General features: G+C 44.1%; 2 protein-coding genes across 2 annotated transcripts in view; both read left to right on the top strand.

Moving 5' to 3' along the window:
• PLEKHG4B (pleckstrin homology and RhoGEF domain containing G4B) overlaps positions 1 to 13492 on the top strand; it is a 52700-nt gene extending 39208 nt beyond the window's left edge. The window contains exons 13-24 of the mRNA XM_026039662.1: positions 53 to 175; positions 1760 to 1924; positions 2876 to 3765; positions 6071 to 6323; positions 7497 to 7586; positions 7702 to 7926; positions 8468 to 8638; positions 9509 to 9689; positions 10534 to 10650; positions 10898 to 11167; positions 11751 to 11962; positions 12663 to 13492. Coding sequence (XP_025895447.1) covers positions 53 to 175; positions 1760 to 1924; positions 2876 to 3765; positions 6071 to 6323; positions 7497 to 7586; positions 7702 to 7926; positions 8468 to 8638; positions 9509 to 9689; positions 10534 to 10650; positions 10898 to 11167; positions 11751 to 11962; positions 12663 to 12668 — 2703 coding nt within the window. The 3' untranslated portion in view covers positions 12669 to 13492. The remainder of the gene's footprint in view (positions 1 to 52; positions 176 to 1759; positions 1925 to 2875; positions 3766 to 6070; positions 6324 to 7496; positions 7587 to 7701; positions 7927 to 8467; positions 8639 to 9508; positions 9690 to 10533; positions 10651 to 10897; positions 11168 to 11750; positions 11963 to 12662) is intronic.
• An 824-nt stretch (positions 13493 to 14316) lies between these two features.
• On the top strand, positions 14317 to 17772 carry LRRC14B (leucine rich repeat containing 14B). The gene is made up of 2 exons (XM_026039659.1): positions 14317 to 15209; positions 16909 to 17772. Exons 1-2 carry the CDS (start codon positions 14317 to 14319, stop codon positions 17558 to 17560), a joined length of 1545 nt encoding a protein of 514 aa, XP_025895444.1. The 3' UTR covers positions 17561 to 17772.
• The last annotated feature ends 6612 nt before the right edge of the window (positions 17773 to 24384 follow it).

A 24384-nucleotide genomic window follows, 5' to 3' on the forward strand; every position in this document is an offset into this window, starting at 1 on the left:
ATGTCTGATTAATTGATTGGGAAAAACAGGTTGGTTTGGTATTTTTGTGCAGATAAAACAGTGGTTTGAAAATGAGCGAGAGAAATACCTTGGCTGTTTAGATCAAGAGGGATTTTCACTGGAAAAGGTGAGGAAGCTGCAAGAAGATTTCCAAGATTTCATGGACAAGACRAAGGTAGGTACATGCTAATACAGATCACTTCCTTTGAGTTTTCACGGATGAATAAAATGGATTACTGTAATATTTAGTCTTGAAGTGAAGACAGAAGCATGCTTAGTTGCCTAATAGGTGGAAAAATGCTAACTCTTACTGGCAGCATTCCAGGCATTTCCCAGTCTATACTGGGTAATGGAGCTTTGGTCAGAGCACCTCTAYGTGAAGTGCAGACTGAACTGGTACAGCACCAGAGCTTGGTTGCAGCAGCAAGAAGAGATACCAWTTCCTACCTCAAAAGCAATATTTCCACTGTGTCACTGTAGCACACATGCAGGTATCTGTATAATCTTGCATAATTTGTGAAGTGATGTACAACCTTAAGWGAATTGATATAACCTTATGCCTCGTTTTTGGGAAAAAGACTCTAGTTCATATCTTGTATTGCACTGATTGTAGAGGTTGGAAGGAGGTGGACAATGGCCAAGGGATTGTATCAAAAACGGAGGTTTTAACAGGGAATATATCCAAACTTGACCAATCAGATGTTGTCATGTACCAAGTGTCTCCAGTACAGGCAAAGGTTGCCAGCACAGGTGATTCAACTGAGGACAGCCCTGTGAGAAGATCTGCAGAAGGGGCTCCTGTCAGCCCCCCTCAGACAGTGACTGTGACCTCTCCAAGAGCTTTTGGTCAAAGTGTACCTCCCTGATTTCAGCTCTCCTGATAAAACTCACATAGCAACACATTTTTGCAGTGATTTGTGTAACATGCATTGCACCTGAGCTGAGAAATTCCCAATTTCTAGCATGCTTAGTTCATGCTCTACTGYGCCTCAGTCTTAGGGCTAGCTCAGAGGCTCCTCACTGAAGTCCTTTGTATGGCATAACCTGCTGCAGAGCCCTGGGAAGCCCACATTTGCCAAAATCAAAACAAAAYACAGAAAAAAAAACTTGTATGTCAAGGGAAAGTAAGATGGAGGCAAGGCTAGCTGATTATTGTGCCAGGCACTAAGTCACATTCAGCAAAAGCTGCATGACACAAAAATAGGGGTTACTTAGGAAGGGAAGCAAAGCTACACAGAGAGACTTAGGTGCTTACTCGCTGAAAAATTTACTAATTGAAATTCTCACTTGAGATAAAGATGATAGAATCACAGAATCATTATGGCTGGTTGGAAAGGATCTTCAAGATCAAGTCCAACTGGTACTTGCAAGAGAATAGGTGTGTTAATTAGAAAATGCATTTAACCAGCTGTTATTTTAGGGATGAATTACTACTGCAACTTTCCCTGCTGTTTGTAAAGACTCRTTTCAATTTTCTGTAATCTTTGTTCTGTTCCATTAAGATATTTACTTTCCTTCTATACCTTTCCAAATCCAAAATKAAAAAAGCAGAACACTGCATTAAAACAGATAAGTGCAAAATCCAAATATTCAGCAAAACTGATGCTGTATTTTTAAGTTTTCATGTGAATTACAGCTGACACGGTAAGATTTGTTAATGTGATAAACCGTTAATGAAATAATAATGAAATAAATGAATAATAACAAAGTAAATAGTATATTACATAGCTTATCGCTTTTTCTCTTCCTCCCTCAACAGCACTATTATGAGAAAGGACTGCAGCTGGTGCAAGGAAATCATCCACTAAACATGGAAGAGAAAGTTCAGAACTTCAAGAAATATCTGAATAACATTTTCATTCAGACGGAGAAGAGGAAGACTGAGCTGACAAAGCTGGTCAATTTGTATGAGTTTTATGAGATGGTAATAGAAATATTTTTGCATCTCTGCCTTAAGGTGGACCTTATCTTTTATAACAGTGATCAGGCAATGTCAACAGACACGTTGTTACTTGGCAGTCAATATAGGCCCCTGAAAGATTAGAACTAGAGGAAGAATTTGGGCAAGTGAACAGGGCATTTAGCAGCTGTCACGCAACAGCAAAGACCAGGTAATCTGGAGTTACTGCTGTAGATCCCTRAGGAATCGACTGTAAAATAAGCCAGATTTGTGTTAAGAATAGTGCATAATTTTCAGCTTAACCAGTTTTCAGCCAGTAAATGTTGAATTAGAGAAGCTTTGATGGGTTGCCCTTGAGATCCCCTCTCCCTTTGCCAAGCACCTGAGCAGGTCTTTGAGACATCTGTTGAGTGTGCTCTTTGTCATGTTCCATCTGAACTTATATTCTCATTGCATGTATGATCTTCTAGGCATAATTTTGACCTTTCATTCCTGAATCTAAAATCTTAAAATCTTTCTGTTATAAATGAATCCTGCTTTTCTAGTTTCTGTAAGACAGAAGTAGTGTGTATGTAGCATGGTGGGACACATGCTGGGGGGTTGATAAGCTCAGTAGATAGCAGACACAAAGACCACATGGCCTCTTATGTCATTCTCTTCCTGGCGCTCTGTTCTCTCTCCACATCTCTGCTACTGACATTAGATACAACACAGGTCAGTTCTTTTTCTAAATGAGAAATAGTTTTCCTCTTTAGTGTGCTTTCTTAATGTGGCAAATGTTTATTCTTTTCTCCTTTTGTGATTTATCCAAGGCATAGGAATATTCTCATGCGATTGGAGAGAATCAATCAGTGCTTCATTTTCYCACAGTCTGTGCCGGGAGTTTTTCCTAAGTGATAGGAAATCCTTAAACAGGAAATATTTTATATATACAAAATTTTGCAGCTTAAACTCTACTTTTCTCTTCTAATCCAGGCACAAGAGTGGATGTTACATTGCAGTGAGTGTCTTGCACATTTAACCGTGGGGACCAGGTATTCTCCATCTGTGATACAGTGCCTGCAAACCTATTATGAGGAAGGTACAAAACTTTCTGCAGAGAACTTTAAAAAAATGAGTGAGATGATTTTAGCTCTGGGAGGCAAACAAGAACAAAAGCAGTGGCAGGTTTTGGGGCTAAAATGCCAGCAAACAAGGCATCGTTTAGGAGAATTTCTGTCTGAAGCCTTCCGAGATTCCAACAGGGAATGCATTCACAAAGTTCTCAAGGAACGCACTACAAAGAGAAATGATGGCTTTGATGTTGGAAGTCAGGCCCCTGGGTACCCCTCTTCTAATGACGAGGACAGTATTTGGGTGGACAAAGCTAAGCCTGTACACAGGACTCGGCCACTAGAAGCACCGTCTTTTTTAGCCTTTGGGACCTCAAACCAACCAATGGAAGCAGCCATGGAAATACSTGCATCTCCCCTCCAGTGGCTTGCTTCCCTTCCAGGTGAGCTTGAGAAGAGGAGCTGGAATTCAGAGGACGTGGACGGTGTTTGCAGCGCACRCTCAGCCCCCTCGTGCGCTGAGCCCATCGCCTCGCCGCCGGCCCACCACAGGAGACAACCCCACAAAAAGATCATGAAGAAAACRCAGAGCTTTGAGCTCGGGCAGCATGAAAGCAGCCACGGCGAAGTTCAGCACCGTGGCTGCACTGGAGTGCATATCAAAGGACTCGAGGTAGCCAGTAATAACACCAGGGAAACAAAATACCTGCAGTGCTTCAATAGTAGAAGCCCTTTGATAAGTAGAAACCGGAGTTTATCCTCCCCGTCAAGGATTCACCATGTGGAAGAAGAGGATAAGAAAAGAAGCGGAAGGTGAGAAATGGTTACCCCACAGTAAAGATCAAAAGAGGTGATAGAAAGTGGAAGTGCTCTCAGGTCTGGAAGAAACACGTTTGTRTCATTCGAATTTTCTGAGTTACGTTTGTTGAGGGGACAATAGAGATAATTAATAAGCTTTTATTCATTTTAAGCTAGGGGAAAATCTCATTGAAATCAATTAAGGACTGAGTAGAAACAGTAGGGAATACAGGATTTAAACTGTAGCCCTCCTCAAGTTTTATAGACATGCTCTGATTTTTGCTCCTTGGGAGCAGGGGATGAAATTCAGTTAAATTGGCCACTTCAATCAGAATTTCTCTCCTAACTCCTCTAGCTGTTTTTATCTGCTAGTAGACTTGAAATCCCTCCTTTTCTCCTTCCCTCCACTCTTGGAAAAAGAAAGAGTATATATACAATACAATATCCCCCTCTAAGGCATATTGTAGCTTGGCAGGTTAAGCARTTGAGCAGTGCTGTTTCTGAAGAAGCATTATTAATGTTGATATTAAATCAATATTAATAAACAAAAATGTGCCTTTATCTATACAATCTGGCACCAAAAATAAAAGCTTTTAAAAATCTGCTGTCTTTTTCAGAAAGTATTTTTACTAATCCCTGCTGAATTAGTAAATCAGTAATTGTTCCTTGATTCACAGAGACCTCCACCAAAGGAGAGTCGCCTTGAAGTAAAATTCATCATCATTTCAGGGTCCTGAGTGGGCAAAACAACATATCATGTAGCTTCTCATGGTATCTGAACAAAAGCTTCTTAGCAATATGAGTATTTCTTTGCTTGCTGAGATTTGTCTCAACCATATGTTAAAAAAATTGGTAAATATTCTGTAGTGGGGAAAGACAGAATTACTCAGCAGCAATTTTTGTTGTAATTCGTATTTTAATAGTTTTTRTTCTTTTAAAATTTAATATAATTTTATTATTTATCATCTTTAAAATACATTTCTATATTATTAACTATTCAAAAAGACTTTAACTGCTTTATATTTTAGTTAGTGAGAAGTTGTTATTAAAAGAAGGAACTCTACAAAAACACTGGTTGTAACAAGGGACCAGATAGTTCCATTTTTTAGCGAATGAAGTCCGTGATGTTAGAGGAATTTTACTGGACATGAGTTTATATTTATTTATTTATTTCATTTTCCAAAGAAAATATATATTTTACATGAAATGTGGTTTCTTCCAGTCTTGTCAGAATATCTGCTGCCTACACCCAAAATGGCACCCTCATTTCCACCCCCACCTCTCCTTTTGCTTGTTCCCCTGCTTCGCTTTCCCCTTCACGCTCTTYAGCTCAAGCATTGCTGGAAACGGTWGGTCAGGTCTAAGCTTGAGAACGGCCACAGGCTTTAGCCTTAAGAACAGCTTTCTGGGTGGGAATGCACAGACTTCCAGAGACTGTGTTTTTGAGGAAGAACATAAATATTCGACTGCAGGTTGGTTTATCAACCCAAAAATGTTACAGAATCCCAGAATGGTTGAGGTTGGAAGGGACCYCTKGAGATCMTCTAGTCCAACYCCCTGCTCCAGCAGGGACACCCAGAGCAYGKGGCACAGGGCGGCATCCAGGCGGGTTTGGAAGATCTCCRGAGAAGGAGACTCCACAGCCTCCCTGGGCAGCCTGTGCCAGGGCTCTGGCACSCTCACASKRAAGAAGTTCYWCCTCACAKGGAGATGTTGCAGCTGTGTTGCACCTTGCACCCATTACCCTTTGTCCTGTCACTGCCACCAATGAGAAGAAYGTGGCCCCTTCCTCCCTACATTCCCCCTTCATGAACTTATACGTGTTAATCAGATTCCCTCTCGGCCTTCTCTTCTCCAAGCTAAACAGGCCCAACTCAGTCTCTCCTCATACGAGAGATGCTCCAGTCCCTTAATCATCTTTGTTGCCCTCCGCATGTTGCTCTGTTTCCAATTTGATTAGAAGAATGAAAAAAAAATCCGGACGCCTTTGCACATGCAGTAAGGGRGTCTGGCGTGGCACAGTACCTTCAGCGTGGTGCAAACACCTTTGCCTTTTCTCATGGCTAGTTTTCCTAGGAGCAGCTCCAATCTGTTTCATTCATGAAAACCAGCCCCCTTTAGGAAGATGGGAAAGCTGTAATTGAAATCAGAAGGAACCCAAGACAAAAGATCTCAGAAGTGGCTAAGCAGTCAATACCAGAGTATTTTTTTTCCCTCAGAAGTGGGTAGAGATGAATAAAAAGTGCAAGCTCAAACAGCAACCAACAGACTGCACCTTGTAATGACCAGTCAGTGTTAAGCAGTTGTTTCTGTCTTGCAGCAACAAAGTGCAACACATAATGGACGAGATGATCACAACAGAAAGGGAGTATGTTAGATCCTTAGGATATATCATCAACAACTATTTTCCAGAAATGGAAAGAACTGATTTACCTCAGGATTTACGTGGGAAGARGAACACTATCTTTGGGAACCTGGAGAAGCTCTACGATTTCCACTGCCAGTACTTCCTAAAGGAGCTGGAGCGCTGCCGCGATGTCCCGCTGTGTGTCAGCCACTGCTTCCTCAAACAYGTAAGTCGTGTCCTCAAGGCAGGACAGGCCCTCCAAGGCTGCCAGTCTGGCGTCCAGCTCTGCTTTACTGGGTTGCATTTCTCAAGCCATGGCAAACAGCACCACGTGGGTAACACTGCAGGTTCCCCCTTTTGAAAGGGAGAGAGATGCAACTGTGTGCTTAAGGCAATAGAATTTTAATAAGCAAAGGTATTGCTTGTGTGGCAGGTACGATATGTGTATGGTTTTTACACACACAGATTTAATTTGGAGCTTGTACAAAGCTGGCCTTGCGATTTGCCTTGGGTTTTTGGATATGCGGTAAATGGTTCTGTGTCCAGCTTCCTTTTGGCTTCAAACATTTTTCAGTAAAGGACAAGTGATTCAGGTGCTTGGAGAAAGTAAAATCAAGTATTAAACATTTTGCGGTTTGAAACATCACGTCACTCCTCCTTCTTCTGTACAGTCTTGMTCTTTGGTTTGCTTTGGAGCAAAAGGTGACTTAGGAGAATTATAACCTTATTTTAAACGAGTACAGAAACGTGGGAATTGCAGCCATATGTGAACCAGGACAGGGCATGCAAAGGMACATGGATTAGCTGAAATGCTGGTCCTTCTCATATCTGTCTCTGCCCATTGGCAGCTATCCAAGGAGTGATGCAGCCAAGAATTTAGTGCTTTGGGTAAAGATGCTCCTGCCTTACTGAAATGTTGGCCTTAAAAAGCTGATCACTGGAGTCTCTCGTTGCACCGTTTGCCATCAAAAGGCAAACACACCATCTTTAGCCCCTTCCACACCCTGTGTCTCTCTTCTAATCATCTAATATTAGTGCTTAAGATTTGCAATAAGCCCAAATTTTCCCCCATGGAATTCTTCGTGAAAAGTAAAGTAAATGTTTCAGTTGGCAGTACATGAGCTGCTATGATGTGGTTATTGTCCATCCAGTTTAATTTGGGGCCTGTTTAGATTTTTCTTCTTAATTATTGGCTCCATTGTGTTCTCCAGTACTTCTGAGAAAGCTGATAACAGACTTAAGGAACCTGAGGTGAGCTCTGATTGCTTCTCATCTTCCCAAAATATTTATGGAGAATTTTTAATTTTATTTTTAACTAGAGAAAGAAAAATGATGATAGAAAGGAACTGACTGTCTTACCCACTTTTTTTTTCTTTTCTTTTTTTTTTTTTTTTTTTAGGAGGAACAATTTGGCATGTATGCTTTATACAGCAAGAACAAGCCCCAGTCAGATGCCTTGCTAACCAGCCATGGAAATGCGTTCTTTAAAGTAATTGCTGTCCCTTTTCTCCCTTCATGGAAATTGCATGACCGTCACTGAGTGATTTTAAGGATGCTCAGGAAGCATAGTTGGGCAGTATTTACAATTTCTGTTACTTCTGCAGAACAAGCAACAGAATCTGGGAGATAAGATGGATTTGGCCTCCTATTTGCTGAAGCCCATTCAAAGAATGAGCAAGTATGCACTCCTCCTGAAGGACATGATCAAGGAGTGTAAGAAGACCCAGGAGCAGGAACTCAGTGACCTGAGGGCTGCTGAGGAGATGGTGAAATTCCAGCTACGCCATGGAAATGACCTGCTTGCTATGGATGCCATTCAAGGGTGTGATGTAAGCGTTTTTTCAACTGTTCCTTTGCTGTTCCCTTGACTTCCTGCTGCGCATTTTACTCCAAAGTAGCATGTTACTGAAAATACCAGAGTGCTGGACCCCCTGTGTGGTCTGTGCTGCTCTGGGGCCTGCGAGACTCCTTCATGGATCAAAAGCCCAGCRTGGTCAGTGCTCTGCACCATGATTAAGAAGCAGGTGGTGCTAAGGAAGCCAGTGAATGCRAAGATGCTTCTGCTTGCAGGGTGTGTGCAGCAGAGGAGCTGTGCAGCTCTTGAATTGCCTGTGAGCATGATGAAGGGATGCTTGAACTTCTCAGCGCTCTGATCAGATCTGGAAGCACTTCTAGCCCATTCACATTGTTCTGTATTAATTCACTTTTGCTGGCTCACTCTGGAGCAACGTGTCTCTAGAGTTTTTCCACATTTACCTGTGGCTGGGCTTATTTTCATGGTCTCTGAGGCAGATATTCTCTCCTCCTTCCTCACACGTGGTGAAATCGGTACCACCTGATCTTTATCTCAGCTTTGTTTCCTCTCAACAGGTCAATTTGAAGGAGCAAGGGCAACTGCGATGTCAGGATGAGTTTATTGTTTGCTGTGGAAGAAAGAAATATTTGAGGCATGTCTTCCTCTTTGAAGATCTTATCTTATTTAGCAAGACAAAGAAGATTGATGGGGGATATGACATCTATATGTACAAACAGTCATTCAAGGTAAACTAAATCTGTTAGACAAATGTGTCTAGCGGGCAATGCTCCTTTCTCAATAGTCTACCATGAACACCCCATGTTCTTCTCCAGCAGTACAGCATAAAGGGATTAGCGKCCCACTGTAAATTGCATTATAAATCATTTTCAGCTATTTTTCAATGGAAAAAAAAAWGAAGAACCTGTACTTTCAATGTTTGAGGAAGCTCCCTCAAATCAAAATATGCATATTGCACTACCTATCTGATGTTGTAAATGCATAAAACACAAAAACTGTTTGAGTGTGTTATCAGTGAGGAGTGTTTGGGCATATGCAAAKTCCAAATCTGCAGTCACCTGGTTTAAGGAAGTAGCCATGCCCACGCTTTGTGGATCCTGGTTTGCCGGTGTTCTTGCAGATACACACAACTATATGTGCTTGCTGAAACTGCCATAGTGACTTGGGGCTGGAACTGGAGTTTATTTTGCATGTGTGATGCCAGCTGATATATCTTCAACTGGGAAAAACAGAATTGTGAAAAATTGTGAAGAATTGTGAATTGTGAAAAATCTATTCAACTGTGAAAAGCAGAATCTATCTTCAGCTGGGAAAAGCAGCTACTACAGCCTGGGTTGCAGACTCAGTTTAACCAACTGGCTGCAGTTCTCTGACCATTAAAGGCTGTGTGCTGCCTTTAGGAGCAACATTGCTGTGGTTTCAAACTCTTTAGGAAGAGATCATATGTAACACAGACAAACTGCTAACCTTGCAAAAGGGAGTCAGCTGGGAGCCCTCACAGCTTCATTGCCAAGAAATGAGCAGGTTTTTCGATGAAAATGATTGACATAAGGAAGGTGCTGTGCTCCATTTGTCATAGTCATTGAATTGCTTTTCAGACTGCTGAGATTGGAATGACGGAAAATGTTGGAGATAGCGGTCTGAGGTTTGAAATCTGGTTCCGACGGAGAAGAAGATCCCAGGATACATACATCCTTCAAGCAAACTCAGCAGAAATTAAAGTYGCGTGGACTGATATCATAGGAAAGATTCTGTGGAGACAGGCTTTGAGGAATCGAGGTGAGGAATGCAAAATGTAGAAGGACATTTCAGCACATAATGTCTTGTTCCAGTAGACAGACTGACTTCTCACAGTGCAAAATGGCTCTTATATATCTTAAGCCAAGAACAATCTTCAGAAGGACAGAGATTTTAAATCTTACCAAATTTGAGATAGAGGTTAGGCAAGATAATCGTCTTGGTTTAACACTTGTCCCTGTGAAAGGGAAAAGGAGCCCTCTGGCCCAACAGCTTCCTCTTCACTCTTCTGTCACGACCTTTGCGTTGGTGCCTGGGCTAATCTGACCCCGTAGTTGCTACCAGATCCCTGACAGGTAGTTTTCTATTACCTTAGATAAGTCATGAAATGCCATCATATTTTTAGATATAAGAACCCTCGTAGCTTATTCATCCTCAATTTGTTTGTCCTGCAGTCTTACAGAAAAAAAATAAGGCAGAATGGAACTTCAGAAATTCACTTTTCCCTCTTTCAACACCTCAGACACAAACCCCTTTGTTAGGAAAATGGGAAACAAAATGCCGCTTTAGGCCTTCTTTATAAGCATGAAGAAAGAGTATAATTTCCATTCTTTTCTGGAAAGAAACTGTTTTCTGATCCATTAATAAAGTAGACACAAAGAAATGGGCATGTGTGCAGTGAAGGTGATTATAATTTTAATTTTGGAAGTATTTTTTAGATTCTTCCATTTTATTTTGAARGCAAGTGAGCTTTTTTTTTCTGCTTTGAGGTTCTAATCAACTGTCGGTACCTTCAGGAAGGGCCTGATAGATCAAGATACTCTATTTCTCAAGTAAATCTTCAGAGAGCTGCCCAATATTCACGTGTGTGTGATTTCCATTCTAGAACTCCGCATACAAGAGATGGTGTCCATGGGAATAGGCAATAAACCTTTTATGGATATCAAACCCAGCGAAGCAGCCATAAGCGATCGAGCAATTGACTACCTCATGAAGGGAACAGGTATGATATGTTATCCATGCCCTACAGACACTTTGTTTTTCTGCAGTATCACTGCATTTCTTATTCCTTTGTCAGAAGAGCAGCCAGGAACTGAAAAGAATGTAGTTTTTCTTCACTTTACTAAGATTTGTTTGAGCAGTAGGTAATACTTGGTCAGATGTAATTGGCGATGTTGCTTCTGATCTTGTTTTCAAGATAACAGCCCCTCCTCTTTTTCCTTAATGGCCARAATGTCTTGTTTTTACAGAGTCAAGATCTCGAGCATCGATAGCAGTGTCCTCATTTGACCACTCCACGCCATTCAAGAGACCCCATTCCACCATCTCTAGTAGCAGCACGTCTTCTTCTGGCAGCCAGTCATCCTCCTCTATTCTGGGCTCCCTGAACCTGCACGTCTGCTCCAGCCCCTCTCATTCAGGCTTGCTAGGGCTCCCCTCCTACCACTGGTCTTACGATATTAGGAGCTGCATTGAGGAAGATGACCTGGAGCAGGAGACAGGAAGCCAGCCTTCAATGAGTAAGTAGATTTCAACAATTTACCGGAAAGGATGTTTTTCACGTGGTAAGGTTGTTCAGCTTGCTGCATATATCTGTCAGGAGACACATTTGGAAATGCTGAGGAGCACAGCTATGTGTTAATGAATTCTGATTTCTGTGATTATATCATTGCTCCATTAACTATATATCAGGTAGCAGTAGCAACAGAGATGACATCTGATGCAGCCCAGAGGCATCACTGTTGCTCAGGCCTGGGCAGAGTTGGTGACATGATGCTCATGCCACAGCGGAGGCACYGTGTCATTCCTGCTCTCCAAAACCAGCATCACCCTCCACATTTTGCTTTTGCAGTACCTGAGTTGTAACAACAGTGTTTCATCAGTATGTGGGGGTGTGGTATTAAACAGGTAAATAATACAAGTCAAAGAATATTGTCCTCCCTGTTATTAACCTCCAGATCATCTTTGGAGGTTTATGTTCAATTTGGGGCTGTAAGATTTTGCAAAGTAGGAGTTTATTTTCCCGTGGTGTGCTGATGTAGTCTGTGCTGGTGTGTGATGTTTTTTTCCCCCCTCTTTTTTTCCTCCTTCTCCTGTCTGTAGTCACAGAGAGTTCAGAATCATCCCAGTGCACCTCGGGTGAAAGCGTGAGTGGTTTCAGTACTTCTGCCCATTCTGAGGCCCATCTTCCCACAGAGACGTTTCTGGATGAATGTGTTTCAAGTGCTAATTCCAAACACTCCTSTCAGTGCCTGTCTCCTGTCCTCCCTGAGAGGAATCCCAGATCAAAGTACAACAGTCAGTATGTTACAGCTGTAAGTACCAGGGTGCTGGCAAGAAGCCACTCTTTCTGTCTTACAGTATCTATGTCATCTTAGAAACACGCCAGTATTAAACAAACGCCCAGGTCTCTTGAAGTCCAGATCCTGGGAATGTYGTGCAAATAACCCACTGCCAATCTGCAGTGTTTTAATCAAAACATTTTTGATACTGCAGTTAATAGGAACACAAGCAGCACTGCAATATTGATGCAGGTGCCAGTGATGGTAACAAGACAGTTCGTTTCAAATGTTGTGGAGAAATGGAATCCAGGGCATCTTCTTGGAGTGTAAAAGAGAAGTTATTTAGAGTTGAATCCACTGCAAAGCGAGTTGCTTGATGCATTAGCATGACAGCTCTGAGGTTGACAGTGCTGGCCTAACCCAGAGCAACTTGAAAATCTCACCTAGTTTATCATGAAATCCTTCCATTTCAAATTCACTGTTTCTAAAGGTTAGAAACCTATTAAAATCCACTTGATGAAAACTTTTTGCTCTGGTATGGTGCATTTTGTAGTAACTGAAAAAAAAGTTCTAACAGAATGAATTTAATATTTAAYACCACATTTGAACACCAGATCAGCACACTGTGACTGCTAGATTATCATGAACACTATTTCTACTTATTTTTAAAGTGATTTGCCATGTATTTTTACAATTAAGAAAGATGCTAAATGTTTAATAATTGTTTTGACAGCTCTGATTCACATGACAATGAGGACTTTCTCAAGTGGTGCTGATCCTGCTTTTCCAGATAATCCCACCTCAGCTTTGCTGTGGAGAAAGCCCTGCCACACTTCATGGATTTAATTATTTTGAAGTGAATTCCTTGTGGAGTAGCTTAGAAGCAGCAAAAGAGAAATCCTAAAATCTTTAAATGACCAAAGAAGGGACATCTTTGTTATTGTCTGTCATTCTGAGGAAGAGTATTATTTCTGCATGTGTGTATATATTTGTTTTCCAGAGCATAATTTTGCCTTCAAATAGATGAAAGGCATCAGAGACTTTACTAAAAAGACTGTAAAATGAAATAGCTAGAACTTGTCTAAGTGTTAAGTGGTTTTTTTTTCTGCTTTAACCTCCAGTTCATATATAGCAGATTACAGGGTAGATAGGGTAGATGTTACTATATTTTGTGTAATTTTGTAAATGTTGAAAATGGCATTAAATAACTGATTCCTGTATAAAAAGAAAAATGTACAAATTTCTTGAAATTTTTGTAAATATAGTTTTATTASCTTCCAAAATTGAAATGGCCAGTTAGTAAGACATATGCACAAGTTATACTGTACTTACCTAGTGCCTTCTAATCATTCTAAAAGTTCAAATAAACTGAGCTAGTATAACCTGGATTGTTACTAGAATRATGCAACATTTATAGAGGTAAAAAGAAACGAAATAAACGTTTGTAACCATTTTTTTTTTTTTTTGTATATGAAAACATGATAGCTCGTTTGCTTGGGAAGACAATGTGRCTTTTTACTTCAGACTTTTCCATAATTCTTCTTTTTTTTTTTTTTAATGAAACAATAAATGAAATCTTTCTTTGTTACATTTGTTGCTGCCCTCTGTAGCTTCGTTTTCCAGCTCCACACAGTGCTGCGATACCCTGACGTGTTTCTCAGCTGGAGCTGGGTCTCTGTCTTCAGTGTTTCTAGCACTAAGGTGAGGCGTGAGCCAGAGCTCTGGTGAGGAGAGCTGACAGGARCTGTTCTGTGGATGGGCTCAGGATGGAGGCAGGTGGTCCAGCCTGGCTGCTGCTTATCCCACAATCCAGTGGCCATGGGGAAGCGGGAAGCCTAATGGAGAACAAGGGGTGGTCCCCTGCAGAAGATGGAGGGCAAACAGGATGGTGGTCTGGGAAAGGAGGATGCAAGTTTGGAGTATAAGCGCTTTGAAGCTACTTAAAATCCTATCTCTTCAAAGAAAGTGGAATACCCATGATGTTACTTGTGTAAGCTGGAACCCTGAAATCCCTTTTGTGTGGCATTAGGCAGATACAAAAATACTATAACTCTGTATGGGCTGCCCTGATCTTTTTGTTCTCCATGGCCAGGGAGCTGAACTCAGCTGGGTTCATTTTGTTTTAAGCAGGCAGGTGTAAATGAGTAACTGCTGCCTGGCCCAAGCTCTCCTACAAGTTACTCCTGCGGAATTGCTGTCTCGCCCCAAAATAGAAAGAGGATCATGTGGGTGAGGAGAGGAGCATGTGACTGCTTCCAGCTTCCTAGAGCAGCCCCCGCTTAGTAACAAACAGCAGCTGCAGATAAAAATAGAAGGTGAGAGGCGAGGAGGATCTTCGGCCGGGTCCCGAGGGCGGCCTCCGCRGCAGTGGGGAGGCCGCAGCCGCGATGAAGTCGCTGCGGTTCATCAGTGCCGAAGYGCTCGTGTCGAATGCCGAGTTCGCCCGGAGGAGCCTCGGCAGCGTTGCTCATAACCTCTTCCCGCTTCTTTTCAAAGCTAGCTATTTACTGGAGCAAGGAGAAGTGATCCACGACCTCGTAGAGAACTGGCCCCTTGTGGACTTGAACGTGGGGAAACTTCTGGGCAAAACGGCGGACTGCGAGGAGGACCTGAGCCACAGGACGTGCTCGGTGTGCTTGCAAAGCTGTCTCACCGGCCTCAGGGACTACGTGCTGCATCCTCCCTCRCCCTACATGAAAAGGTTGAAAGTGGTGGACCTGACGGGCATAAAGGACGTCGAAGTTCAGGCCTGCACGTGCAAGAAGCCGCTGGGCCGCTGGGCGAGGACGCAGCTGCTCTGCAAGCTCTGCTTGGAGCTGCTGCTGCGGCCGCCGCGGCCGGGCGCCGCCGAGCTCAGCGTCGACGTCCTCGTCGACCTGTTCGTGACCGAGCGCAACTACGAGCTTGTGGTGCAGGCCCTGCTCACCAAGCGCTCCTGCCCACTGAAGATCCACTGCGTGGCCTTCAGGGCCGACAGCCTGGCCCTGCACAAGTTCTTCTACGTCGTCAGGCTGGCGGATCCCGCCCTGCTGCGCAAGCTGGAGGTGGTCCACAACGTGCGCTTGGAAATGGAGCACCTGGAGGTCCTCCTGGCCAGCGTCCGCTTCCCCCTGCTCGCGTCGCTGACGCTGCCGGCGCGCACGTTCAACGTGCGGCGGCTGACGGCCGCCGACGAGCTGGTGCTTTCAGCCATTGGGGAGAAGATGAGCGAGATGCCCCACCTGACGGAGCTGAGCATGGCCTTTTCYGTCCTCACGGGAAGAATACGGAAACTGCTCAGGTAACTTGGTCTTCCTGCTTCCAGCCAGGCTGTGAGGAAAAGCCGTTAGTGTCATCAGCTGTAAGGAAAAGCCCTTAGTGTCATTCCCTTCTGAGGGGAAGTGGAGCTGAGGGCAGGGGGGTTTGGGAGAAAGCGATTAACTGCAGCAAATGCTTCCATGGGCAAAGTCTTACTAAATGAAAGGGTGGCAAGTTAGGAAAGGGAAACTGTGGGGAAACTGGCAAACACTGCGTGCCTAATGCCCCTAAAGGGCCTTTAAATGGTTGAACTTGAGCATTAGTCTGCTGGGGCCACCAGCAGAATATGAATATGAGAAGAATCTTCTCACAGCTACCCCATGGGAGTGGGTACCCACAGGGGGCCTGGCTTGCCACATTCTTGAGCTTGTAGCCCAAATGAGCTGGGTCTGGCCTTGCGGGCACCTCCTGAGTCCTATTCCGTGCCCTGTGCTCTAGGTGACCTTGCGTGTGCACGGGGCTCGGACTAGATGGTCTCTAAAGGTCCCTTCCAGCCTTAAGGATTCTGTGATTCTATGATTCCGGGTGGTGCTTCTGCATCCCTAGGGAATGTTTTCATTGTTCTGCTGTGGTTTTCTCAAGATTCCACAGAGAGGGCATTTTTAAATGGGCAGGAGGAAATCAGACTTGGGTTTGAGACTTTGACTTCAGCTGTAAACTGGGTTTGGCTGTTTCTAGGTGGTAATGCTTGGGTGCTTTTGCATRCTTCGAATTGAGTTCACCTGTGAAGGGCATCGTGAAGAGCAGCTGGAAAAAAGAATTTCCATTCTCAAAGGGGCAACAAGCYCCTAGTGAGGGGTTCGTATTTTGGGAAGTTAATGGTCTGCTTTTTAGAGCATTTAAACAAAGGCAATCAAAAATTTAATCAAGAGGAATCATCTTAGTCTAAATGCCCTTCCTGTGCAAAGAGACGTGTAATTTAAGTATCACAAACAGCACATATCACAAATGTAATTAATGATGAGCTTCTAGCCTTGATCCAGCTAAGGGGCTGTCACTGAACATCACTGTGTATAAAAGGGATCACTTGTGATTTTTATTTGTCACCACTAACTTATACTAAACTAGAAATCTGCAAGCAATCTCAGGTACACCTCTCCCAACCTTTTTCTTCAGCAGAAGATTTCTGTGACTCCAGAGCAAAGAAACTTTAAAATGTGATAGACTTCTAAAAACACAMAGTAGAAACAAACGTTTTGTTATTCTGTTTTGAGGAGTGATTGGCTTTTATCTTGRCAGGAGTCAAGAGAATTCTTTTCCTTAATGGAAATGATCTGTATCTCTGGAATTATGTGAGCTTTTGGAAAGGAGGAGCCACCAGTGTTTTCATGGTACTAACTATCTGCTCCTAGTTCTGCAACTAATGGCAACGTGGCAGCGTGGCTGCTTTTACGAGGTGGACGCATAGGATGTTGCTAAATRAATCCCTATGACACCAGCACTGATGGAGTGGTGGAAGGAAGGGGCTAATCCAGGGACCTGATTTCAGGAGGAGATTACGGTGCACGGAGACGTACAAACATGTCCTTGTTTGTACGCATTTCAGTTCTGCAAAAGAGAACAGAACAAATAATAAACATAGCATTTGGCCACATTCATAATGCAAGTAGTTGTATTAAATTTTGTGGCCATGGTTTTCCAATGTCTTATGCTATAACAATTGCATCTCTTTAAACCTCTAGCCCCTTGAAAACGCCCCTGAAGGTGTTAGATGTTTCCAACTGCTCCCTCAACCATGCTGATATGGCCTATTTAGCCAACAGCCTCCACTCAAGCCACTTGGAAGTCCTGGACTTGAGTGGGCACAATATTCCCGACCTTTATCCATCGACGTTCTTCAAGCTGCTCAGCCATTCCTCTTCAGTGCTCAGGAGCCTCATCCTGGAGGAGTGTAACATCCAGGACAGCCACGTCAACATGCTGATTCTTGCATTAAGCCCCTGTCGGAAACTACAGGAGTTTAAGTTCCTTGGAAACCCCCTGTCATCTGAAGCCCTTAAACACCTTTTCGTGTTTTTCTGTGAGCTGCCAATGCTGAAAAACGTGGAGTTCCCAGTGCCAAGGGACTGCTACCCGCTGGGCACCACCTACCCCATAGACGATGCCAACCTCTGCAGTTTCGATCGCCAGAAATACGAGAGGGTGGCAGAGGAGCTCAAGTGCATCCTGCTACAAGGGAACAGGGAGGGAGTGAAGGCTTCAACCCCGCTCTTCGGCAGCTACGACGCGGCTGTGGAGGAGACCAACAATGAACTGGGAACTTACTTGATGAAGTCCTTCAAAGAGACCTTGGAGAAGTTCACTAACTCCCTTAAAGAAATGAGTCTGACTTGACACGCTAGTGGGGCTGAGACGCTCTGCCCAATTGGAAGCTAATTTAGTCTTTAACAGATGATCCCTGTCTTGWTCCATTGAGTTTACTCTTTAACGTGTGGGCTGAATTTAATTCTGTTTGAGTGGCCTCAGGTTATCTGAGGTGTTTTAACTCTACTGTCCGTGTTGCATGGCACTTAACAGCACCACCTAGTCTCAAAAGAGGAGAGAGGGTTTTTTTAATAGATGATTATTTTACAAAAAAAAAAAAGGATTTTTGTTAACCAGTAAACCAAGATGTAGCTCAGCTTGGCTGATTTGTTTGCCTATGGTTTCGTCTGAATTTGGCCATAAGGTTTGCAGCCCTACAGAAAAGGCTGGAAGAGCTGTGCTTGCTGGGCCAACAGGTAAGTGGACCTCAAGCTGCTCTCTCTGTGGAATCAGCTTCTTGGTTGGCAGATGGTGCCCTGCTGCTCCCCTCTCTTCATTAGAGAGTGTTCAGGACAAATGTAGCTGAGCCTTCARTGTCTAGCTTGGGCAAAAACTGGGGGAAAAAAAACRCAGTCTTTTTCCAAACAGTCTTCTGAATAATCAGTGTTGACTAGCATYGTGCTGCAGCGTTGCAACCACGGGCAGGAGGACTCACCTTTTTGGGCCAGGCCCCGGTGCAGGAGCTGTGGGTGAGTGAAGCAGCAGCAGGTGCAGCCCAAGCAGCCCTCAGCTTGGCCCACAGGACCAAGAGCAGGGCAGCCCAAAGCACCAGCAGGGCCAAAAACAAGCGCAGGGGGATGCCCGGGGAGACAGGGGCAGCAATGAAACAAGTGACTCCTGGGATCCTGGCAGCTGCTGTAGTGCTTTTCCTTACTAATCCTATCCCYTGTTAGCAGGACATGCCACAACAGGTAGGTTATCACATCTGATCTATCATCAGCTGCCTTCCAATAGCTGCTGGCAGCCTCTACCCACTCTGCTCTACGATGACAGTTTCTAAGACACCTGAAAAAAAAAGTAAGTTAGGCTTAGGTTTACATTCCCCATATTGGAATTAAATATTTATACTGTTTATTTTAGCAGTTCATTAAAAACTTGCTTCAACAGCACTATAAGTGAGTGCTGTGGTTGGAGCTGAGGTATCATTGCAGCCTTAAAGATCATTTAGGGGATAATAAAGGCAGCCCACTTGAAATAACTTCAGGGCAGCAGATGAGGCCAAGGAAGAAATTTTCTTCATGGAGCTAGTGGTGACTGCAGTAGCTTTTCTTCATCCATAATAGAACATGCAAGTAGCTACAAAGCTAGTCTGTAAGGGGGGAAAAAAGTGGCTGAGGTGAATACTGTGCTGTACTTGTGGGTGCACAATGTACAGTGTGCATTCAATTGAAGTTTGGATGGGTCTTTAGCTTATGTTGTTCCTTYAAGTACATCTGGTGATTAAATTTTAACTGAGGGTTAAAATTGAAAGGCCACCACCTACTTACTGATGTCCTCTGTGGCCCAGGAGGGGCAGTGCGTGCAGGCAGCCTTCCTGCCCRCGCTTTCAGTGCCCAGCACACCTGCCGAAGGAGCAGCAGCCCCTGTGAGCTCCTTCAAATGCATTTTGTTAGGATGGAAGCAGAAAGCTTTATGAGATGAGAGTTGTGGATTAAAACTGTATCATATGTTGTACAGCATTTATTAAAATGCATAACATGCATGCTCTTTCTTTGAGTAGCAGTGATGCTAAAAGGTAGAATTGGAAAGAATTAAAATATTGCTAATATACACCAATGTGTTCTACTACCAGAAAATGTTTGTCTTGGAGCTTGTGTGGAGCAACTGTCACATTGAGGGCTATTTGTACACTTTGGGACTGGAATCAGATTTTTCTTTTTCTTTTCTAAAAATCTCAGAACTTCAAAATTTTGAAATAAACTTCAAGTTCTGAAGAACTTCCAACCAGCTACTTCTGCTGCAGGTGGAGCTGATCTAGTATGAAACTCCTGGACTTATTTAGCTTTCCGATACCCTACCTACCTATGGTTGTTAATGGTGGTTTTAAATATGTGTCAAAATTTTGCTGGACTTTAGTATCTTCTAGCCCCACAGCCCCAAAGAGAAGCCCTGGAGGAAAGGCAGCTTGAGAGAATTTGGGACTTGGTGCAAAGAAGACACAGGAGTGAGTGAGGGGGCCTCGGACCAGGCAGCCAGCAGAGGGCAGAGCAAGTACCAGTCCTAGAGYTGAAGCCTGGAAATTCTTCTCTGGAYACTGTCCTTGGACACTTACCCCTAGCTGGAGAAGCAGCAAGGAGCAGAACRCTGCTGAGCTCACTCCAGCACAAGAGGGATGTGGAGCTKCTAGAGAGGGTCCAGTGCAGAGCAACAAACATGATTAAGGGACTGGAGCATCTATCATATGGGGAAAGACTAAGTGAGCGGGGCCTGTTCAGCCTAGARAAGAGAAGACTGAGAGGGGATCTGATCGATATGTATAAATACCTGAAGGGTGAATGGAGGAAGGAAGGGGCCAAACTCTTCTCAGTGGTGGCCACTGACAGGACAAGGGGCAATGGGCGTAAGCTGAAACCCAGGCAGTTCCATCTCCATGTGGGGAAGAACTTCTTCACTGTGAGGGTGTCAGAGCCCTGGCACAGGCTGCCCAGGGAGGCTGTGGAGTCTCCTGCTCTGGAGATCTTCCAAACCCGCCTGGATGCCGCCCTGTGCCCCGTGCTCTGGGTGTCCCTGCTGGAGCAGGGGGTTGGACTAGATGAGCTCTAGAGGTCCCTGCCAACCTCAACCATTCTGGGAGTCCATGACCATGCCCAAGAACAGCATTAAACACTCAGGTTACATAATCTATTTGAAAATAACGATTRATTTTGGAGGCAGCTTTAAGAAGCTCTAGTCTAACATGGAAAAGTTCAGTCCTAAAGCTTGCCCCTCTCCGGCCTATAAGGCAGAGATGCCCCTCAGCCAGGCAGCAAGCCAGCTGCTGAGAGAAGCCTTGAACAGGATGTGGATARAAAGGCTGTTTGGGACAGCAAGGGAGGAATCAGTGCCCTGCTAGTGCTCCTGCTCCATCAAAGGGATGAGGAGCCATTAGGAAGTTTTTGTCGGAAGTGAACGACATCTTTTGAGACATAGCAAATTTCATCCTTACCTTGAACGTTTTAGTGCCAACACAGAGAGGTGCCCAGAATAGTGAAGAAGAGCTACTAATCCTAGAAGATAGAACTGCAGAGCRGGAGAGGCTAAATGTGTACATGACAATTGCCAAAACAACCAGCGTGTTTGGAGAACTGTCTCATTCTTAAAGCTAAGCTGGGCCATGAAACAGTTAGAGCCAAGGATCTGGGGGTTTATTTTTAGCAGCTCCCTGACAATTTACCAAAAGGCTAATTGAGTTAGTTGAATTTCCTCACCGTCACCTACTTGAGAGCTATTGTCCTAGCCAAGAGTTTTGACCTTCTTCAGGCTGTATCCTCTTATAGAGGCTACAGGAAAATAGCAGAAATCCTCTCATACCATGTGAAATAATTCTTAAAAAAAAAAAAAAAAAAAAGAACACTTTAAATACTAGGATATAATATGCATTATATTGCAAGCCAGTGCATGTTTTTTTTCCATATATTTTTAGCCAAAAAGCTGAAAGTCAAAACAAGCCTTGCAAAAATTGCATTCCACAAAAGGTCCTCATGAACTACATTTTTGAAATGCAATTAAAATGCAATATAAGGAATTACCTCAGAATACAACAAAAACCACAGTGCACATACYTGAACAGAAACTTTTGAGACTATCTTGCGGACACTTGCTGGGAAGTTGTAACGTATCCTGTTTTCAATTCTGTTCCTTACCAGCTTGAAACAATCTCCAAACTCACTAGATCRATCATATGTGCTCTTGTTTCAAAATACATTGAATGTGGATCCATACTGTCCGCATAAGGAAATACAAACCTTACTAAAGGGCATCCACAAATCCTCCCCTTTTAATAGTAACACCATCAACATCCTTGAATCCTACACCTGTGTTTTTATATACTTACACCTGTACATTGCACAGTAAATTTGCAGGAAAGGACCTGGCAGCTGCTTGTGGGAAGGCTGCTGAGTGAACAAGTGTGACTAAAAGTGCCTTTGTGTGTGTGTGTGCATAAGGTCAGAGGGAGGCTCCACACAAGCGCTTTCTCCTCACATTTGCTAAGACAGTGTCCCTTAAAATGCAAGCACAGCCTACAGCTCCTACCGCTGCACCCAAACCTCCCCTGCCTCGCGGTGAAGGGCCTTGAAAGGACCCAAATACCTCTCGACCTGTAGGCTCAGCCCATTACACCACTTACTTCTCAGCATTGTGTCCCTTCCGCAGCCTCCGACGGCTCCRCCTTGCCCTGCCAGCTCAGGCAGGGCGCCCAGCGGGCAGGATGTGGCGACAGCCACTCCGAGCGTGTGGGAACGAATTCCCCCCAAGGGACGTGCGGGTGTGGAGAGCAGAGCACCGAGCAGGAAAAGGGAGGCTGAAAGGAGAAAGGCCGTTTCCTGAAAGGAAGTGTCTAACGGTCTCCCAAAAGCGACCAGCTCCGGACTGCTGAACACCCAAGCACCACTCAGCTGCACGGAGGGACTTTCCAAGCACTCAGGTCAAATCCCTACTGTGCCAGGATGAAGGCAGGGGCTGATCTCCCAGGGGAAAAGGCAAGCCTGTGAGCAGATGAGCCAGTGAATAGTTACCTGCTATTAATATAATCAAGCCATTGTAATTAATAAGAACCTAATTAACAGAAGATGTTCTGATAATAGTCAGCCATGCTCTCTTTCCCTCAACCCGCTGCCCTGATTAGAGGATTTACATTCTTCCCACAGCCAAATGCATTGTTCATTTCTTGGGAGCCATCCATCAACATGCTCCAGTCACACTGGTCTGAGTGTCTGACCACGGTGCTACGATAKCACCCAAGGCAACTGTTATCCATGAGAAGCAGTGACAGGTACCCTGACTTTCCAAGCAAGCCCACCCTGGCAGCCATCGCTTTTCCCTTTCCTTGGAAGTGCCTCCTCTTTTCCAGTTGCAAACTCCATTTATCCCACCTGCACATTCACAGGTGGTTCAGCRATGCCGGTGTCACAAGCCACCCCTTCTGTCTCACCATGGCACACATGACGCGAAGGAGTCCCCCTCCAACCACAAATGGGAGCCGCTAACTTCTGTCAGTCTTCTCTTTATGGCCGAGCGCCGCCGTCTCTCAGGCGCCATTTGGTGCCTCTGCTCGCAGCGCCCGGTGCCTGGCGGTGACACCGCGGTGCCCCGCGCGAGCTGCGCTTCAAGGCTGACAGGAGCACTTGAGGAGACCCCAGGGTGCCAGGAGGGCCCTTGCCCTCCCCTGAGATACCCAGAGGCAGCCATTTTGCTTCACAGCTGCTAGTTGACAGGGGGAAGACGCTTTTTTGGACAACCCCATTACCCCGTGGTTTTCAGATTAGGCCCAAGGGGGCACACAAGAGACTAGCTTTGTACAGGGAACAGATTTGACAACAGCCAGAGCCCTGCAACAGGGCCAGGAGAGAGCTGGCAATAGGTGTAGGGAGCAAGTCTCAGCTGAGGTGGCCCCCATCCACYCACCCAACCCCACATACGTATGACATTCCCCACGATACGGCAAACGCAGCAGACTGCACTTCATTAAGGCACTTTAGCCATTGCTTATCGAGTGGCACAGCCGCCTCTGCAGCCGTGTGGAGTTCCTGCCTCATGGATGGACTCCCCGTGCACTGGGCACCCCTCAGCCGACACCGGGATACCTGGAACTCCTCCTAGCTCAGGAGGAAACCTGCTCCCTCTACCATTGCTGTCCCCTAGAGGCTACAGGTACCGGGCAAAGTCTTTTAAACAGATGGAAGCAAACAAACAAACAAACAAAACCCAAKAGCACCWCATTACTCAAGACAACTGTGGCAAATCCTGAGCTTTTATGGATTTTACAAATAGGGAACATTTTATGCACATGATTGATTAAATACAAGTTTAGGGTGGCTGTATRTATTTCTGAATGAAGTTTATTGAACCAGGACAAATCCCAAGAGAAGCAACATAGCAGCATTTTGATAAGGGTGGAAACAAATTTCTCCTACATTTTTTTTCCCTTTTAATTCAGAAGGGGAACAAATATTAAGCACATAATATAAATTGTTTACATCTCTACCTTTAGAAGTGTCGTAACATTGCTATTTCTTTGTGTTTCACCAGTTTAACAAAATGTTAGTGTGCTACATATAAATATCCTGACACCTCCAGCATTCATTGATTAATTACAGAAATATTTTCTACATAAATCTATCTTTCTAAAAATATAATTTAAATATAACTTTCATAGAAAAAAAACAAAACACCTCATCAGAAGATTCAGGTTGCGGATCATTTTCAATGCACTAGAACTCTTTGTGAAGTTGCTCAAATTATGGCAAATAACTTTGCACATTCAGTTAWAAAAAAMCAGAACAAAACAAAAAACACAGAAAACAAAAAGGTTAAGAATAAATGGTGATCACTTCACGCCCGCTGCCTCGGACTAGGAGAACTCTGTCCAAACCTTCTGTCAGAACTTCCAAGAACTCCATGTCTGCAGTACCATTAAGTCAAGGGCTCATGCAAAAAAAAAAAAAAAGAATCAAAATAGCCACTAATCACATCCACACCCCCACACACACAACTTTCCTGCTCTATTTTATATACACAGCACAGAGCCATCCCATTATCCAATCCACCTGCTTTCTCAGAAGTGGAGACTAATTTCCCCGTAGAAAGGCCTCAAGTATCTTGTCCCTACTCTGTTTGCATTCAGAAAAAGATGAAAGGAAAAAAAAAAAAAAAAA

This window comes from Nothoprocta perdicaria, unplaced genomic scaffold (assembly GCF_003342845.1).
Source record: "Nothoprocta perdicaria isolate Ctin4 unplaced genomic scaffold, notPer1 scaffold_235, whole genome shotgun sequence".
In the NCBI taxonomy this organism is placed as follows: Eukaryota; Metazoa; Chordata; class Aves; order Tinamiformes; family Tinamidae; genus Nothoprocta; species Nothoprocta perdicaria.